The sequence below is a fragment of the Lissotriton vulgaris genome, chromosome 7 (assembly GCF_964263255.1).
Source record: "Lissotriton vulgaris chromosome 7, aLisVul1.2, whole genome shotgun sequence".
NCBI classification, from domain to species: domain Eukaryota; kingdom Metazoa; phylum Chordata; class Amphibia; order Caudata; family Salamandridae; genus Lissotriton; species Lissotriton vulgaris.
Genome location: NC_141695.1, coordinates 1,077,550,420 through 1,077,571,210, shown reverse-complemented (window position 1 = coordinate 1,077,571,210; position 20,791 = coordinate 1,077,550,420). Strand labels below are relative to the sequence as shown.

The window sequence follows — 20,791 nt, the reverse complement described above, 5'->3', positions numbered from 1 at the left end:
TCTCTAATCAATTCTGGGTCAGTAATTGGGCCTTTCACAGGATCCATTATTTCCCGAATCAGGTTAGCTGATGCCTGCTGTCTCATACGGACAGCAAGCTGGTGACCAACTTGCTCGTTAACCTCATAGACCAGCTCTTTATTAGCTGTAGCTTTTTTAATGACTTTTTCAGTGAAAATATCCGTAATGGCAGCCTTTGCAATAGCAACTAGATTCTGTTGTCTATCAGTCTCTTCGGTCCCTAAGTTCCCTATAGTTGCTCTTATTAACCCTTCTTTTGCCACCCTAAGTACTCCCTGCAACTCTCTCATTATCTCTTTGGCGGTTTTATTCATTTTTAGTGAAAATTGCATAGTTTCACCACGTATCCCCGCTTTTAGGGCATCCCACACAACTTCAATAGAAACACTCCCCATATTCTCTTTTAAAAAGGTAGGAATCCATTCACGCATATGTACCCAGTATAGATGATCAAGAAGCAGTGACTTCTCAAAAGTTCGACATTTTGAAGTTGGGTACCCTTGTGTTAAGTATAGTATACACATTAGAGGGTTATGATCTGAGAGAATTCTAGGTAATTTCTAGATTTAGGACTTAGATTTTAATGAATTAGAGATTAAAAAATAATCTATTCTGACGTGCGTATGATGGGGATTAGAAAAAAATGTATATCCAGGGTCATTAGTATTAGAGCTCTGCCACCCATCAATTGCCAGTGCATGTAACACAGATGTTTTAAAGCCTTAAAATCCTTGGCCTTTCGGCCCTTGTACACCCACTCCTCCTTAATAGACCTAGGTAGATTAATATTGAATTCCCCGCATATCACTAACAGTAAAAGCCAGTGCACGAGTTCATTGGAGATATCATTAAAGACAGTTGGGTCGTCCGTATTGCTCCCGTATATGGCACACGTTAAATTCTGCCCCGTCTATCCTGACATTCGGTGATTGCCCAGCGCCCGAATTTGTCACTCTTGCTGCGGGAAAAGCTATATCCTGTACCCTTAGCTAAGATGGCAACACCCCGGACCCAAGCCCCTTGAGTTGTTGAACATAGCAGTTTATAGCCAAGTGATCTTAAGTGAGAGCCCTCAATGTGACTTTCCTGTAAACAGACAACAGTTGCGCCCATAGATTGCAATCCCATGGCTACATTTTGACGTTTCCTTGCATCTTTTAAGCCACATATATTTAAAGATAGTACCCTTCGTGCCCCCATTTTTTATATTCCTTTTTCGCCATTTACTTTCTCTGGGTTTACCACCAGCCTCATCTCGTACCAAATTTTAAAGGTTCCTATATACCATAAAGCCCACTTTTGCTTGCTTTTGTTCCCCCATATATTGAAAACTTGCCTGACCTGCAGCACTCCCCTGCCCACCAAACCCACCCCCCTTTCCCGCCTATTCTGGAGGTTCCCTGGCCAGCTTGGGCCAGGGGGTGATGTCCGTCATACAATACACTAGTGAGTCCGCTGAGACAGCCCCCCACCCCCCCTAAATAATACTAATCATAGAGACTCCAAAAGAACAATAAAGAACAAACCTAAGCATGCATGAATAACGCAAAAACTGCAGAGCTGTACCTACACCCCAATCTATAGCCCTGCTCATACATACCCCTTTTTTATAACATTCCCCCTCTTTTTTAAATTTTTTTTTACTTTTGTCCCGCTATTTCTTCTAAATATTTGAAAAAATTAAGCTACAAGTGTTTCCTTGAGTAATTTTCAGTCTTGCGGTGTTCTGCAGATATACTGTAGCCCCAGTTTTTGAAAGGGATAAAAAAGTTGTCTTAGCCTCCACCTACGCTCCACCGTGGCGTGTCCGAAATTAGACCGAGTAAAAAAAGTAATTCCATCATATACTCTCTTGTTTGTGGGTCTAGCAAGATCTTAAAACATTTGCTGCAGCAGAAAGTTGCTGAAGAACAGGCGCATAGCCCGGGGGTGTGCCTGCGTAAATGAGTTGCGCTTAGCAGGAGTTAAAGGAAATCTATGTGCTCTCTGGATTTCCTTGTCCCATGACTGTAGCTCGGGGAATGCTCCCCTAAGAAGAGACCATAAACCTCGTAGGGTCGTCCTTCTCGACACCCTCCGGAATCCCCAGGAAGCGGAGGTTATTCCGCCTTTGCCGATTTTCCTGTTCCTCCAGTTTCCACAGGTAATCTTTTATCGCCCCTTCATGCTCTTCTGTTTTGATTTTGAGTGAGGTAACCTCCTTCTCCAGTTGTTCAGTTCTATCTTCGACCGCTGTCATACGGTCCGCAATTTCGGCACAGGCATTTCCCACTGCACGTTGCAGTTTTTTAGCTGCCAGACGAGATCTGCAGCTATCCGTTTTAACTTCGGCTTGGAAGTTTTTAATAGATTACAAAATGTCGCTTTAATGCAGGTTCATCCCTCTGGGGCCACCCCCTGAACAGCACCTGTGTCAATAGCAGTTTGATTACCTCCTATATGCCGGAGGCATTAGGACATATTATTAATGCTGTGTCATTATAATCCCATTTCAGCTCAGTATCCACTCTGTCAATGAGTTCATTAGCCCTTTTGTGGTGATCTCTCATGTTCTTCTTTTGAGCTTTTTTAGAGCGATATTTGTAGCTCTGCACTTCTGACTTAGAGCTATTGCTCCATCTGCCTTCGTCTTCTCCACTTGACAGAGATATGCTCACATCGGATAGCTCAGAGTCGTCCGTGAGAGAGTAGAATTGATCCTGACTGTCCGGGGATCTTGGCTTTAAATCCTACAGGGTGGTATTGGGATTCAAATGTGATGCTGCGGCCACAGAACAGTCTATTTCCTAAAGTTGAGGGTTTCCAGTGAGGAAGCTTTGGCTTGATTGACCTAATCTTTCTCCAGAGGAGTGCTTACCAACTGCGTATGAGGTGCAGATCCGCTTGAAATAGCCAAGGGGGCTCAGAGCACAATGGAGTTTTAAGCAAGGGAGCCTGGGCTATGTCAGGGAAAAGAATCTCTGTACTTCTGTCTATTTTTGGCTCGGGACTCACAGTAGTTACATCCATACATCGCCCCCCGCTTTTGGGGTCACTTTCCTCTTTCCTCATGGTGGCCCTTGCACTAAAGCTGTTGGTAATCAATGGCTGCCCACCATCTGCGGAGATATTGCTCGCGATTACGGGGCTTCTCTCCGGGCTTTCACCTCAGTCTTTTTTTCCCATGTTTTTATCTCCTCCGCATCTACCTTTAGCCCCAATAGACTCCGGTTTCCTTTGGCGTAGGGTCGTCAGGGTAGTGTTTCCAGGTATGGTATTAACAGCATTTCTTACTTTTATAGAACGGCCCCCCTTATTCGCCATACTTACTTGTGTTTCCTGAGATGTAAAAGAGATCTGCAGCGAGAGAACACTGTTTCCCGAAAAGGACTGCTGGCACTTCAGCGTTGTGGAGCTTGACTCTCCGCTCTGTGCTCCCTGCTGCTCGGGGCCCGCTGCCAGATTTGCCGCCTCGTGACCACCACAGATCCTCCAGGTGCCGGGTGGAAGCCTCGGGATTCACCAGACCCCAATCCCGGGCGGCGGCCTCCTCTCCGCACTCCACAGCTTCCCACCACAAACAGCCGATATCCTCGGGCACGCAGGTCAATGTCAATCAGGGAAGTCTGAGTCGGTACGCCGTCCTCGCAGCTTGAAGGGTGGTTCCTCCTAGGGTGCTTCCTCCCAGCCTGATGCCGCCAGAACAGGTACGAGAATAGCAGATTTGCTTGTAAATTAGTTTGGGGAATTTGCAGTATGTTTGTAGCAGTTTTCCCCGAAGTTTGGAGTTCCTTTCGGCTTGTATGAGGCATTCACGAGGGATGCTCAGCGGAGCATCACACAGGTGCTGCTAGCCGCTCGCCATCTTGCCTCCCTCTCTATCCTTTTCTTGTGGTAGTAGATTATGTGAGTTTGTATCTCACGCCAGGGTATGGGATCCAAACTAACTACGCTGTCCAGCCCCCTCTGTATCTCGGTGGGTAACCCTTTCTTCAAAATATTATAGAAAATTTGACTTAATTGCCCATATCAGTCCTTGGCTGTCTGGTTTTTTCAGACCCCATCTTATCCTCAGTCTATTTAGGGAATCATTTATGCTTTCCTCTGGCTTCATGGTCTATGCCACAATCCTTCCTACATCTGAGTGGTCAAGGAATATTTCTCTTAGGGCAGTCCATATCCAGTGCCTGTGCATTTCTAAATGCAGCCCATCATGTTGGGTATTTGTTAGCGTGAGAGCTGGAATGCGAGTTTAGGGATATACGATGTTAGTCTGCTCCCCATTTAGACTGCCTAGCAGACTCTCAATGTCACCTGTCGCTCTGCTGATACCTGCAGTGTTGTTCTCGTAACATAACTATATCCCTGCCCCATCCAGCAATGATGGTAACTTTATTTTCAACCCCTCCTTGTCTATCTGGGACCATGACACATATACAATCCCCACCGCAACATTCTGCAGTAGCTGGCATACTGTAATTCTAGGTGACTCTACGGGTTTCTTCTCAACATAGTGTTCCCATCTTGTGAGGCATTGCTGCATGCAGTGGAAGACCTAAATAGCGTTTCCTCCTTTATGCCTGATGCAATCCTCTGCTACTGCATTGCCCTCTAGCTCAAACGTTCCTTCCCTTGGCCAAGACCTGTCATATTGGTCCCTCTCCTCAGTCCAATCTGTGTATAGGCTGCAAGATGGGTACGCAAAAGTCTTGCCACCTTTTTGTAGCGATTATCTCCCTCGTGATTAGTTTCTTTGTCTTGCACCCGTGAGGAGCAACACGTATCCTTGTCGCTGCCTTCTTCACAGTAGCTATTTTGTTTTTCCTCTGTCGAGGGGAGATAAGCACCAGGCTGCCTTGTTCCTTTTTTTTCTTGGTAAACCCCTCTCCTATGTCGACTACGATGTGGCTCTGAGCCCTGCTAGTAACCTTTCTTCTACCTCTGACTCTTCTAACGCTGAGCCCTGTACCTGGTTTGTCTCACGAAGAGGGTGCTGTCCTGTACACTCTCTCTAGCTCATGGTTGCACGCCCTTTCTCTCTTGAGCATCAGCTTATGCCTCTCTTCCTCACTCTGCCTGGCTTATCTATTGGGCTCGGAGCAACGTGCTGCTTTTATTAGCCGGGCTTCACTTTTAAATTTGTTTCCTCCTCCGCTACCTGGGCTCCACCTGTAGCCTCACCCTCTTCATCGGTTCTCAGGGGACTGGAGCTCCCTTCATCTCCTGAGCTCGCTAAGTTGCTATCCAGAATCGTTACCAACTTTCCTGTCACTCGCTTACGCTTGCCTGTTTATTTTTTCTTCTGTCAAGGTGTCACCTGCTGAGTGTGGTGGATGGGAAGTCGAGCTTTTGGGTCCTTCCCTAGGGACTTGGGCTGTGTTGGAGGTGTCTGGGTTCGATTGCTTTTGTATATCCCGGGTTTAGACCTATTTTTTTTGAGAACTTATTTTATTGGCTTTTAAACATACGGCAATCATATCAACAGCTCACATCTGAAATACCAACCAACCCATTATTATCCCTACTCCTGGGTTCATCCTACCATCTCTGTCAACATTAATACTGTTCCACATGGAGACTAAAGGTTGCGCCCAGCCCTGCTGGATCTCACCAAATACTAAGTCCAGCCTCTAATTCGAACAACCCCCCTACCCAGTCCTCCCTCCTCCCTCTGCACCAGTGTGAGTAATTGCTCCCAACGTCACCTATCTTAAATTGCTTAGTAACCATATGCAATGTCATTCCTCTGCGTACCTGTTGTCCCTAGGTGAACCCATCCACCCCCGCCCGCTCATGTTCAGCACCCTCTCGCTGGGTCTCGATCAGTGACTGCACCAATGCCTCCCATGCCTTAGCAGAGTCCAGCGCCTTTTCATTGTTCAACCGTCTCGCCTGTCGATACCTAATCTCACCCTCACTACTTGCCCATTTTAAAAACTCGGTTCTCCATTTCCCCCCCTGGTACCCTCTCTCGCCTTCCACCATCTCGTTATGTCCCTTTTTGCTAGGATTAGCCCCATGTCCACAAATTTGCTAGTTATTTTTGTTTCAGAAGTGTGCGGTAACAAGTGCAATATGCAAGTTGCAATATCAAAGGTCAGTTGTCGCTCAGTAATTTCATTCAAGGTGCCGCCTACTTCTTCCCAGTATTCCCATAATTTAGTGCATGACCACAACATGTGCTCCAGTTCCACTCCTTCATGTGCACTCCGCTCCTTCTACCCTAAAATATTACCTAATTGTCCCAGGGGTCAAATACGCTCTGTGAAGTATATAAAAGTGCACCAACTGAAATCTTGCATTTCTCGTGCTGTTCCAGGCCCTCCGCAGTATGTGTGCCCAGGCTACTTCCGGTATGGGTTTTTCTATGCCCGCTTCCCACTTTGCTTTTAGGTTGTCCAATGGCGCTAGGCCTTCGTTCAACATCCTAGCGTACAAGCAAGTGACCGCCTTAAAGTCCCAGCTGCCATCATCGTATTTTGACACACCATTGTCGTTTTAGGTTCAGTAAGCCCTTCTCTCCAGTGTGTTTGCAGCGCACCATTCAGCGCTGCATGCAATAAGAAACCCCCTCTAGGCAGGTCATATCTCTCCTGTAGCGCCTTGTAGGATAGCATTTCCCCATTACGTGGATCCCTTCCTGCTCCCAGCCCTGCAATGGTGTCCAATCACCTCCATGTGGTAGCGCTGTGGCCATCCCCAGCGGGATTTCAGGCGCATAGGGATGCAATACTCCCTCTCTACGCTGAGAGCGGTTCCAGCATAGCCTCAGTGTCTTCTCCTCCAGGGATAGATCTCGAACAATCAACTTTTGTTGCATTACTATAAAGGAGAGGACATGGCGAGGGATCCCTCTCCCTCTTAGGTGCTCCGGGCCCCTGAATTCCTTGGCCACTGCATGTGTTAACACTTGTAGCTGTGCCGCCAGATAATACAATTCAAAATCCGGTACCTCTAATCCGCCCTCAGCCTTAGGCCTAATCAGCGTCGCCTGTGCCACTCTTCTCCGACCCGACCCCCCACAGGAATCCCACTATCAGCGATTTCAACAGCTTAAAAATCGAACTCTGGATCCAGATCGGCTGTGTTCTAAACGAATAAAGGAGCATAGGTAGCCCTACCATCTTTAATAATGCTATGCGGCCTGTCAGACAATGGGAGCGCGGCCCAGAAAGCCATACCACCCTTCAATGCCCTCACTCCTCTCCCAACATCACCCTCCAGCATGTTAGTTGCACTGTGATAGACATGTACTCCCAGATATGCTAAGCAAATTGGTTCCCATCGAACCTCAGAAGGCCGTCTGCATATAGCGAGAGAAACTGCCTTTCGCCCCTGTAACACAGGCCCCGGTAATCCTCACCCAGCCTGGCCTTCGCCGCCAGTGGTTCTATTGCTAAACCAAACAGAGGGGAGAGCGAACATCCCTGCCTGGTCCCCCGTGCTACCGGGTACTGGGAGGATACCAGTGACCCAACCCGTACTCTCTCTACTGCTGACGTGTACAGCACTCTTGTCCAAGTCACGAAATCAGATCCAGTCCCAAACCTTTCTAGCATTTTATACAAGTATAGCAACTCTCGGCTATCAAATGCTTTCTCGATATCCACTGACCCATCCACCGGCTGCTGCGCCCCCAGCTGTTCCTCTTCCAACATCCTTATCAATCTCCGAAAGCTAAGGAAGGTATTCCTGATTGGTATAAAACCAGCTTGATCCTCATGGATCAATCTGGTCATATGCTGCGGCAGGCGGGTTGCCAGTATCTTACTCAAGATCTTATAATCCGTTGTCAGCATCGACAATGGGCGATGGGAGGCCGTATCCGTCCCCGCTCGTCCAGTCTTCAATAGTGGGATCACAAGCGCTTCTCTCATGGAGCCAGTTCCTGCGCCTCTTTGTAGACCTCCAATAACCTCGGGGCTAGCAAGTCCACATAAGCCGCATAAGATTCGACCGGTATCCCATCAGTTTCTGGCGTTTTATTTCGAGCCATATGTTTGATAGCAATCCTAACCTCCTCCAACTGTAAGTCCTGGCCTAGACATTTCGCCTGCTCCTCCTCAAGTGCTGGAAGTGTCACCTCATCCAGAAAGGAGTCGATCTCTGGATCCCCCGCCCTCAGTGAACTACCATACAGTGTCTCGTAGTACTGCCGGAATCGGTGTAATATCTCATTCTGTGTGAAGACTACCTCCCCTTCATCACCCTCCAATGCCAATATAGGCGAGCCCCTTTTCAGCGGGTTGGCCAGCCAGGCCAGCAACGTACCTGCCTCATCACCCTCCGCGTGTGTTTTCGCAAGATCAGCCTTGTAGTCGAAGCAAAGTAATCTCTCCACCTCTGCTGCCACCTCCTCCTTCGCTTCTACCACGTCCTCTTGAGCCTCAGGGTGTCCTGGCCGTGCCAACTCTGCCCTCCGCAGCCTACCCTCAGCCCGGTCCACATCCTGGAGTAGTACCTTCCGTACACCTACATATTTACGTATACAGAGCCCTCGTATCACTGTATTAAAGGCATCCCATTCCAGCGCTCTCTTGGAGGCCGTGCCCGCGTTCTCAGTGAAGTAGTGCAATATCCCATCTCTCAACTCTTTCTGGAAAACCGGGTCTTCCAGTGTCTCAGGCCGTAAACGCCTAGTGGGAACCGCCGGCACCGCCAGCATCCAGTGCATGGCAAGGAGCAATGGGTTATGATCTGACAGCGTCCTGGCAAGGTACTCTGCACTCACCACCGAAGGCCCCACCGAGGGAGAGCATAGTGTTGTATCCAGGCGAACATGTAAATCATGTACCGCCGAGAAATACGAATAGTCCCGGTCAGAAGGGTGGTGCGTACGCCACACATCTACTAATGCCCATCTGTCCTGCCAATCCCGCCTACTTTTAGCTAACCTATTTACCGGATAGTCCCGCAGAGGAGGGTGCGATCTGTCCAGTTCTACATCCGCTATACTACATCCGCTATTGTATTAAAATCTCCCCCCAACATCAACAAGCCCGTGAAATAATGTGCTAACGTGTTGGACAAGCGCTCCAAAAAGCTTGTCTGGTCAATGTTTGGCGCATAAATGCTACACAGAGCTATATCCTTGCCCGAGAGTCTCCCTTCTACTGCTACTAATCTACCTTCCGTGTCTATCGTCTGCCTTGTCATCTGGAAAGGAACTACGGCTCTAATCATATCAATGCCCCCCTTGCAAACTCTGAGTATGTAGTGTTAAATACCTGGCCTCTCCACCTTCTGCAAAGCTACCCCTTTCGCCTTGGTGAGATGAGTCTCCTGCAACAGCGCTATGTGGACCCCCCTTCTAACTAGGTATGCATGGACCTTATGGCAACGTGTCATGGTATGGAGTCCCCAAACATTCCAGGTTATACAGCGCAGGTCAGCTACAGCCCCCATCGCTAGTGCGTACTGTCATTCTCTCCCCATCTAACTCAAATACCCCACCGGTGCACCCCTGAACCCAACTCCCTTCCCAACTCCCCCCCCCCCCCCCCCCCAGAACAGGACCTAGAACCCAACAGCTAGTCCCCGTCCAAACCATTGCAACAAATACCACACAACTAAGCCCAACAGCGATCTCTGAGGGCATGCCTTTTGAGCAATGAGGGGAGCTCAGTGCCGACGGCCTGCTGCTTGTCCGCTGCTCACCTCTCGCCCTGAAAACCCCACTCAGTTGGACGCTTCATGCCTGCCCCCCCCTTCCAACCATCACCTGAAAACTCAATGAGCATTAGCGTATGCCGCCCCCGCCCTCCTCTTGCAATATGTCCAAAGCCTCAACGGCCCCCGTAACTGTCCATGCTCCGTCCTCATTGCTTCTATTCACTCATCAAACATCCCATCTGCCGTCGCCGGGGTAATCTTCGGCACCCGTACACCGTCCACCTCCGAGACCTCCGTATCCAAACGGTCCTTGTCTTTTTCTGAATCTGTGCCCATCGGAGATGCATCCTCCACCCCCCCCCCCCGACAACGCGGTCACCTCCTCCAGCGCTCCATGTCGCTCCACCTCAGTCTGTGATACTGAGGGCCGCCACAAGCTCCGCCCCCTGCGCCGAGGTCGTATTGATTTGCGCTGTGTCAGCCCCTCTGAGGTGCTTCGAGTTCCCGACTTTTGTCCATCTTTCCCAGCTCTGTAGGATTCCAACCACACGCAAGCTTCATCTGGGGTTTCATGAAAATACGTCCTGCCATCAACAATTATTCTTAGCTTGGCCAGGAACAACAAGGAATACTGAAGCCCTTCTTCTCTCAGCTCTTTTAATGGCAAGGAATGATGCTCGACCCTGCTGAATTTCGAAAGTATAGCCCGGGAACAGGTTGACCCTGCTGTTCCCAACATGATAGGGGCCATCCGCACACGCTCTCTGAAGTAGCAAATCTCTATCCCGGAAGTGCAGCAGGCGGGCTACCTCCGGTCTTGGGGTGCCCCCGGCTGTGGAGGTCTAGCAGGCACTCGATGGGCTCGTTCAAGGGTTTAGAAGGTAGACTGTTTCACTTCCGCTCTCAACCAGTTCTCAAGGTACTGCACCATGTCTGCTCCCTCCGCTTTTTCCGGCAAACCGACTATGCGTATGTTATTCCGCCTATTTCTGCTTTCATCATCCTCTGCTCGCTTTTCCAAAGCCGTAATGCGATCCAAGGCACCCTTCATTCTTTGCCTTTAGTGCTATTTGTGCCGGTTCCACCACTTAAAGCGCTTCCTCTACAGTCTTCACCTTGTCCACTAATTTAGAGTGGTCTGCCCGCAGAAGCCCCAGCCCTGTGGCCACCTGCGCTATGTCTTGCTCGAGAGCCGTACGAGAGTCGGCAATCGCTGTTAAAATTTTGTCAAACTGCTTCTGCAAGATAAGGTCCTGAGTCATTTCAGGCGCAGTCTGCTCCACCTGACCAGTGGTTTCACTGTCCGATGGCTGCTGAGCTCCCTCCTTCTTCCCCTTCAGTTTCCCCATGGGAGCGGTCGCTGGCGGCAGCCTGCCCAGTTCTTCACAGTCCAGCAATAGCCCCCCAAGCAGATCGGGAACAGCACATCGCTGCAATCCAGTATCGGGGAGAAGTAATCGTGGGATTCTCGTCTTGAGCGACCTAGGTGTATTGCCACTCCCCCAAGATCCGTTATGGCCAGCAGTTCTCATCCACCTTCGGGGGCAGTAGTGGCATCTTCCCTTTCCGCTGTATGCTGCAGTCGTTGCAGCTTGTCTCCGAACACCCAACTTCACTGTTCACCTTGATAGATTCGAGACCCAGGCCCCCTAACTGTTTCCACACTCAGTCCTGGCCCCATCCACTCAGCACTGCACCTCCTCCCGTCAACGTGAAGGCGCCAACTAAGATGATGTTAATCGTGGTTGGGCACTGCCAAATGGTCAAAATCCCAGCGCCAAGCAACTCTCCTTCACCCAGGCACCGTCGCAGATAGTTGTGGCCCAACCCAGGTTCCGTTCCCCTCGCTGGCGAGTGTCGTTCGTAATGTGCTGCGGTCTACGGCCCTGTGGGTGCCAGCTTCTTAGTCCCCACCTCGGCCGTGTTTTCTACCAATTGTTCCTCCCGACCCCCGCAGACTTCCCTGCCCTTCCGCGCCTCAGCTCGCAGAGCACAGCAGCCCCAGGACCCAGCGCCCACCTACGCAGTTCGGGGGCACAGGGCCCCCACACACCAGAGCGATTGCAGGCGCCTGCCGTCCGGGCTCTGTGAAAGTCTCAGCCTCCACAAGGCGGTCTGCCTCTTGAGTCCTCCATCCGGCGGGGGTCCAACCAGCACTAGTCAAGGGCAATCCACCCCCTGCGCTACTCTCTGCTCAAGGAAAGCGCTCCCAACCGCCGTCTGTCTATCGCGCCCCTCGGGCAGCTCCGCTCTGAGACCTCCATCGCCACCTCTCCAGTTCTCAGCGCCATAGTCATCTCCCAGCTGCCATCTTACAGTCTGCTTCCCATTACCATTTTGTTGCCGGGGAAGCAATGGGTAGTCCCTGCAGTTCCTGCTATGCCGCTTCACACTGAGCTCTAAGCGGCTCTCCCTGCTCCACAGTGCCCGTCTTTCCCGCGCCTGGATCTCGCAACGGCTCCGGCTCTGTCTCACAGTCTGCCTCCCGGTAGCCCCATTAGCAAAGGGGCCGCCGTGGCGCCAGCCAGGATCCGCTCCGTGCCGCTCAGCTCATCTCGGCGGCGTGCGAGGTTCCTAGCCGCCCCCAGCGCCAGCCCCGTTCCTCCTGCAGCCGTCCCCCGTTGTGCCGCAATCGTCAGAGTTCGTTCCTCGGAGCTATTATCGGGACCCAGCCGCCATCTTGCCCCTGCCGTTCCGTCCGCGGCGTCAGCCGCAAAACCACAGCTGAGCTCCCGGATTCCACCCCTCTCCGTTCCGCCGGTAGTGCCCAGGTGAGCACGCTCCGTCCCCTTATCGATTGGTGGGGTCAGGGGGTGCGAAGCCTCAGTAGGTCAGGATAAATCCGGGTTTCGATGGTGGAGCTAGTCTCCTATGCATCCCCCGCCATCTGCTGCCAAGCCGCGCCCCTCCCGAGTTTAGACTTATGACAGTCTTTTGTTGGGGGGCTAGTCTGGTTATACTATTGAGTTTGAATCTTAATGCAGGGGAAGCTGGTGTGAGTACATCCATCCCTGCATATGGTGGGGGAGGTGCAGAGGCTTGCTCTCTTTTGGCAGTGTGAGCTTATTAGTTTGAACCTCCTTAAAGATGGCCCATATGTCTAAGACTGTTTTTTTTTTTTTTTTTTTTGTCCTTCATCAATTCACTTTATCTGTTTCGACAACCTAGTTTCCATATGCTTTAATGGATAATCCATGGGAATTTTAGATAATTTGGTTAAATACAACTGAAATGAAATTTTTTCTAGTTTTGTTTGTCTAATCGTTGGAGCAGTCGTACGTGGTGCACTCTTACAAATTACATACCAGGACCTCAGTTCTTACAAGATTAGCATCAAACAGTTTCAATAAACAAGATAATGCATATGTAGTATTGCAACATAGAATGAATATGAGATGTTAGAACAGCAACTGCACAATTTAAATGTTTCACACTACAGTTTTTAATAAACAATCAATGCAACATCACATACAATAATAGTTCAATAATTATTGCGAGAAAAAATTACTTTGTCGAAATAAATGTAGTACTTTGTCATCACATATTATCCTCTATCAAGAGAAAACAAGCTTTGAATATGTTCCTAAGTAAGCAGGATAGTCTACCACTATCTGCTTCTAGACAAAGGTGGTAATCATAAAAAGTGTATTGTATTAACTCGGGACTCACCGGCCCCTCTTGGTCACATAGAGGTTGTGCCCAGTTTCCTGGGTCCAATTTTTCCCTATCCCAGTTCTGCCCTGTAAAGCCCAGGGTCAAGCCAAATACACCTCACACACTCCTTCCAGATATTATGGTTGTTTAGAAAACTCATTAGCACTGGTAAGAAGTTAAACTAAACAACAGACTATGGTGTCAAATAAGCCCAATCAGAATAGCTATTTCACAAAAATCAGCGTCCTGGGAGGCCAGGGCTATATTCACCTTAGCTAGTGTCGGCTATTGAACAAAGGTTACTTCCGCGGGAACGCCTCTGAGGCCGCCTTACAACTCATTCCGGTAGGACATATTAAATAGCTAATATGCCAGGCCCTGTCAGTGACAGGGTGAGCAGATTATCTTTTTATGCGTCTCCCTAGTTTACCATATGCCAAATGCTTCAGACTGTTTTGGGTTTAGATGTAGTCTTACCCTCTGTGAAGGCTGCTTCAGGACAAACCTCCACCTTGGGGATTCAGCATAACTTCTAGTCAATTGCTGTGGCTTCCCACCTTTCTCGTTGAGCAAACGTGAACCTATCCGGGTGGGGTCTCCTTTCTTCGGCTGCAGTTAAATTCGAGGTCCCAAACCTCCTACGGTGGCTCGCAAAAGTGTTGAGTTAAAACAGCGTAGTAAAAAGAGAAGAGGCATTTTGCAAAACAGGAACAGTTTAATTAAACGTTATGGCCTGGGGCACAGTTAAAGATATGAGGTCTGAGGACTGTCTCAATTTACAATCGGTAGATGTCCTCCTTATATTAAAAATTCCTGACTAGTCATAAAAGTTTCCGTTACTGTATATGATGAGTAATATTGGTTGCTGCCTTTGGAGTCATAAATGAATGGTCAAATGGTTACAAGTGGGTCTCTACCTCGCATGGACACAGCGTGGCTAGTAGACATGGTGTCCAGAAGTCCGGCATGGAAGTGTGATTACTACGTGTGCTAAGTTCTGTTCGGCAAGGATTTCCTAACTTGTGTGGCATCTGACTTTATGGTGGATTTAGTACTGCACATACCTTTTCCGGCCTTGTATGCTTTATTGGGCCAATCTCCCTGGACCATTGTAATGTTGCTGCGCCTATCTGTGGGATAGATCAAGAGTTTCCTGTCCGTGTTTGCCTGACAGCTATGCACCCTCTCGCCTGTGACCTATCGATCCGTAATCCTGGGACTGGGTCTCTGGGCCTGCTTGGCTACATATTTGCAAGTCAAGGTTGATGTGGAGTTCAGAACGGACGATTATATTAATAAGGATGAGATTTCGTTTTATCAATTAATGCATTTATTTCCATATTAACAAATATGTATAAGTCAAAGTTTAAATGCAAAGCACATTGTAAAAAAGTTAAAAACGTACATTAACACTATGTTATAGGTTTTACGAGACCTATACAGAGAAAGAAAAGTATTATCGGAGAGTAGCTTTTTAGGTCTCGCCTGTCGATGCGCATGCGCATCGAGCAAGGCGAGAGTATTGGGACTTATCCGCTCTTTATCCACACTGCAAGGAATCGTGGCGATTCCTTGCAGTGCCCGTGACTTTTAAGCTCAATGCGCATGCGCATTGAGCTTAAAAGCGCGTGCACGTCCGTCTTTGTTTACCCGCTCCGCCCCCTCCCCTTCCCGCCGTGTCGCATTTCTCCTCCCCCCTCCCCTCTCCGTCCGTCCGTCCGTCTTGTTTGTTTGTTTAATTTAATTAACCCGCTCCGCCCCCTCCCCTTCCCGCCGTGTCGCATTTCTCCTCCCCCCTCCCCTCTCCTCCGTCCGTCCGTCTTGTTTGTTTGTTTAATTTAATTAACCCGCTCCGCCCCCTCCCCTTCCCGCCGTGTCGCATTTCTCCTCCCCCCTCCCCTCTCTTCCGTCCGTCCGTCTTGTTTTCTTTCTCTCCTGCCTCTTGTGTTTTTCTCCTTCACTGTTGCCTTTTCAGAGTTGCCTGTGCGCCCTGAGGACGGTTAATCACCCCGGCTCTCCCCTGCTTGCACCCCTGGCGCCTGAGCCCACAGAGGCCCATTGAGTGCCGACCCTAATTGGTGTGCGCCCACTGTCTTCTCACCGGCGTCTCCAAGCACTAATTGGACCGGTCTCCCCCTTTCCTCGCTGCCTTGGTGATTAATGTGTGCGCTTTCGAAGCAATTGATCCAGGTTTAGGGTGCACTGAGGGGGGGGGGGGGCTTTTAAGCACTGTACCCGTCCTGGATGGGGCTGCTGGCCCATCACAGGGCACCTCCCCGGCCAAGCAATTAAGTGCCCTCAAGTGGAGGCTTTCAGCTCTTTCTATTTTAAATAAACATTCTGCTGCGACCCCAGCACTGGGTTCAGATCACTTGACTGGGCGTTTCCCGGCCTCCGAGGACTCTCGGTCCTGACGTGAGTTTCTAGAGGGAAACGTAACACACACACAAACATAGGTTTTGTGTCCCTTCAGGTATGTCGTACTTTGGGTGAATTTCGGTGCGCCGTGTATTGGAAGAGCTTGCTTCTTTTGACCTCCTTTGACTGCAGGGAACAACAACCTCTCCCAGAGCTGAACCTACAGACAGTTTATTACAAGTAGACCGAATATATTTAATTGGCTTCACAGGTGTGAAAGGTGTTGCCAAAGTAAACACTTTGAGTACGTGCTGTGGTACAGTCTCTCCCGTGGTGGTCAGTCACATTTGTTCTCGGTATCTTTCGAAGCACGTTTTAGGCATTGTCTCTAGTTAGTGACGTAATTTGCTGCCCTCCCCTGACCCCCCACCCTGTTAATGGTAAGCCTCCTTGAATCATGCTCAGTGTTTACTTCACTTCAGTGCTTGGAATGGGAAAACAGAAGTGCAGGTACTCAGTAGCAGACTCGGAGTGCCTGCTTGTTTCCTCAACCCCTCACCCTCACCCTCACTCACCCTCAACCCCTCACCCTAACTCACCCTCACCCTCACTCACCCTCAACCCCTCACTCACCCTCAACCCCTCACTCACCCTCAACCCCTCAACATCAACCCCTCACCCTCACTCACCCTCACTCACCCGCACTCACCCTCACCCTCACTCACCCTCACTCACCCTCACCCACCCTCACCCTCACTCACCCTCACCCACCCTCACCCACCCTCACCCACCCTCACCCACCCTCACTCACCCTCACTCACCCTCACCCACCCTCACTCACCCTCACTCACCCTCACTCACCCTCACTCACCCTCACTCACCCTCACTCACCCTCACTCACCCTCACTCACCCTCACTCACCCTCACTCACCCTCAACCACTCACTCACCCTCACTCACCCTCACTCACCCTCAACCACTCACTCACCCTCACTCACCCTCACTCACCCTCACTCACCCTCACTCTCATTCACCCTCAACCACTCACTCACCCTCACTCACCCTCACTCACCCTCACTCACCCTCACTCACCCTCACTCACCCTCACTCACCCTCACTCACCCTCACTCACCCTCACTCACCCTCACTCACCCTCACTCACCCTCACTCACCCTCACTCACCCTCACTCACCCTCAACCCCTCACCCTCACTCACCCTCAACCCCTCACCCTCACTCACCCTCAACCCCTCACCCTCACTCACCCTCAACCCCTCACCCACCCTCACTCACCCTCACTCACCCTCACTCACCCTCACTCACCCTCACTCACCCTCACCCTCACTCACCCTCACTCACCCTCACACAGTGCAATAGGTCTCGGAGCATTTGAGTTAGAGCTTTTAGAAATGTTTATGGCTTTTTTTTTTTAATTCTTTAGCATTGGCTACAGGAAACAAAAATGCTAAAGATTTACAAAAAAACCCATAAACAATTCTAAAAGCACTAACACTAATGCTGCGAGACCTATTGCATTTCCAATGCTTGTTGTAGACTGGGTTTGTTAGCAATGTTTAATTTCACTCATTGGGAAGGATTCCTTGGCAGATGCTTTCATCAAGAATGGTCCTGCAAGGGTAGTCCAAGAGCCAAAGCTGTTTTTTTGTTTTTATCCAGCACTGAAAGATAGTGTTAACTATCCCTCTGCCGTTTTTTGTTTGTTTGTTTAGGGAAGTTAAACATTATGCAAATGAAGAACTGTGAATTGTGCAAATGTTTCTGTGATATATTAGCTTTTAAATCAGCGGCTTTTAAATCAGCGGCAAACATTTCAGAAGAAGGCTTACTCAAGATATATATTCACTGTTAAAGAATCAGTTAACAAGGAGTTTTGGTTGAAACTTATCAAACTACTGAATTCTTGCATCTACGGCTACCAATGCAAATCACACACGACCTAACTTGCGCCACCTACTATATTCTCTTGATTGCTCTTTTGTTTGTTTCTGTACATTTGCCAAATTGGTGTTTTGAGCACGGCAATGTCGATAGCAAATAAAACTTTGTTGACCCACCCCCCACTAAAAAAAAAAAGTTTATTTAATGATGGCCCCTGCCTTGTTGGTTCTGCCTAAACTTACTAATACTAAAAATAAAAGGTTGAACGTGGTAAGACATTGCCTGAATAGATGCATCAAAATGTGCCAAAGTTATTAGAACATTTAAATTGTTTTTGCCAATCCACCACCACCCACCCCCCACATTCGATCTTCTCTTAACCCAATGTACCTGGTCTTGATGTCGCTTCCCAACTACTTGGTACCGATTATCAAACTGCTGAAAAGTTCTTAGCAGGTAAAAATTTTACTAACCTTCCTCTTTCAGCTATGCCCCACCAATTTATGGATTGGCAGAAAACTTGAAATAACAATATAAAACGAATCCTTCGTACCTTCTGCCTAATTTTTTTGCCCCCCTTTCCTTGTTTGTGGACATGAACAAATAAGAAAATACCAATATTAATTTGAACGTACTTCAGACTTCAGGCATATTCAACAAACGGTGCCTGAGTTATAAGAAAATTTAAGTTTTTCAACTGACAAGATAAACAAAAAAAATATGAATGCTTTACATCCTGCCTGGCCTCCTCCTAAATTGTGAAAGTCTCAAACTACTAAATAAATGTAAGCTAATTCAAAAAAGCATGCTTCCTGAGTAAAATTCTATTTTCTCACCGAGTTTGAAGTAAGATCCACCAATCTCCAACTGCGCAGCAACGTTGCTTGTACACTTTAACATTAAAAATGTTTATTTCCCCAGCCAGTAAGTTTACCGTAAACTGTCTTGCCAACTGTTTAAGAGTACTGTTTATTTCCCCAGTCAAGTGGGAGGCAAATAAACTGTATCTGGGTTGCTTGTGTTCTGGCTCAGTGGGGAGCTAGCCTGTAAGTTTAGGCTGGCTGTTCTGTTGGAGCAGAGTAAAGACAGGCAAATGGCAGCTCTAAACTGAGGTGACCTAGTGGGCAAAAGAACGATGTGTTGGAATGCTTCCATGAACGATTGCCAGTAGTTACATATTGCAAGCATTGCTCCCATCAACTTTGTGTTGGATTACAAATTCTCTGCCACCGTCCTGAAGTAAGTTGAAGATAGTTTTCTCAATGATGAAATTGTCTTGTGTTTAAGGGACTGAATATCTCATCTCTTTCAAATTCTCCTCTTTCTCCAGCATCAACGGCGTGGCTTTATCTAGATTTGAAGTTTTTGGTAGCTTGACCTGGGCTTAGTTGTTAATCTTGACTGCCTAGAATGTGTTATAAGTGAATATAGAAGTGTTGGGAGAGACACTTGCACACACATTTTCATTTAAATAAACTACGTGGCCCTCAACGTTAAAGGGTGTCCCTTTGAGTGCCTTGGTGAACACATTTCAGTTCTGAATTGCTAAGTATCTTTAACCCAAGATAATGTGCTTGTCTTGAATGGGGTTGCTTGGACTTCACCCCATCCATTCATTATTAGTCTTTTTTTTTTGTCATACTTCATGTTGATGTGGGGATTTCTTTTCCTTTTCCAGGCTAAAGAAATTTTGACAAAGGAATCCAATGTACAAGAAGTGCGATGTCCAGTTACAGTCTGTGGCGATGTTCATGGCCAGTTCCATGATCTGATGGAACTCTTCAAAATTGGAGGCAAATCACCGGACACAAATTATTTGTTTATGGGGGACTATGTAGATCGAGGCTATTATTCTGTGGAAACCGTCACACTGCTGGTTGCTCTTAAGGTAATTTCTTATCAGTATGTTTTAATGTCTTTTGTAAATCTTAAGTTGATGCGGATTGTAATCCAACGAGAAGCAGCTGCTGAAATGCTTTGTTACCAGTATTTCATTTCATGTTTAAAAGCATTGAGCTGAAAATCGTGAAACCTGTATGACTGAGATCACAAGCTTTAATTTTATTTTTGATGGCGAACATGCATTAGTGATTAGCTTGCATTCTGGAATCATGTTGCGTTTTGTACATGAGGAGCAACAAAGTTATGCACATTAACCCCTTAACTGCCAAGCAACACTCCGCCCACCCTGTGCTGAGCCCTTTTTAGGTCGAGCATTCAGGACCTCTTGGATATACTTTAGTATGTACTTATATATTAGTACATACTTATGTGTATGTACTTTGTGGGCTCTGGAGATCAGCCCTAGGACTTGTCTGCTTCCGCTTAGGGACTTTTTTCTGTTTAACTGCCTTCATAAACCAGCATTGGCATAGCCAATAGGTCTCGCCTTTGGGACCGTATAAGTGTTTAGCCATGCAACTGTTGATGTGGTTGCATCAAGGATATTATGCTGCATAACTAAATACTTATAAGGTGCCAAATGCGAGACCTATTGGCCAATGTTTGTTTAGGCTTTGGGAGATGAAGTGACATGCCCAGAATCAAAGGATCTTGGTCCGACACGGAGACTCGAGCCTGGTTCAGCTTCAAAGTTGGCAGTTCGGGTCATTACATCACATCCTCTCCCGGGGACGTCACTTCTATTGTTCCTTCTTTTGATGTGAATCGACGTCCTGGTATGCGGGTCCTGAGGCACCCTGAGTGTGCAGCCGCTACCTCACACGCAGGGCAACATAGAAAGGACATCATCCTAGTATTGCCCCCCAGTTAGGGCCAGAATGTGGAGAGGGCTGACCACCCCTACGTTTTATTGCCCTGAGCCGCAGGAAGAGATTAGTAAGGCCTATTGGTCTTATCAAGGGTCGTCTGACAGGGCAGGGCCTCTGTGGTAAGAGACATACCGTATCCACAAAGGGCGTCAATGTCATTTATTAAGTCGTATGCATTGTATTATTGCAGTTTCCAAGGGTCCGCACATCCTCAAAGGGCCAGGGGTAGCAATGCTATGTAAGGGCGCGAGACATCACAGACGATTTTGCAGGAAGCCCCAGAGCTATCGCAGTCCCTTAAATAGTAATTCCGAACGCCTGAGCAAGGGGACACGGGGATGCCCCTCCCCATCCCATGCACCAAACACGAACAGCCCTTTAACAGCCTCTTATGAGCTGCTCTGAGGCCTGTTAGTCCTGGAATTTAGTAATGACTAACCCCCCCCCCCCGCCCAATTAACTGGTGAATAATTAAGAATGTGAAGGAGATAAAGAATGT

At 48.4% G+C, this 20,791-nt stretch overlaps 1 protein-coding gene across 1 annotated transcript in view; it reads left to right on the top strand.

Moving 5' to 3' along the window:
* Positions 1-20,791, top strand: part of LOC147702947 (serine/threonine-protein phosphatase 2A catalytic subunit alpha isoform) — a 221,769-nt gene that overhangs the window by 60,045 nt on the left and 140,933 nt on the right. Inside the window, exon 2 of the mRNA XM_086931523.1 lies at positions 19,200-19,409. Within this exon, the coding sequence (XP_086787649.1) occupies positions 19,200-19,409 (210 nt within the window). The remainder of the gene's footprint in view (positions 1-19,199; positions 19,410-20,791) is intronic.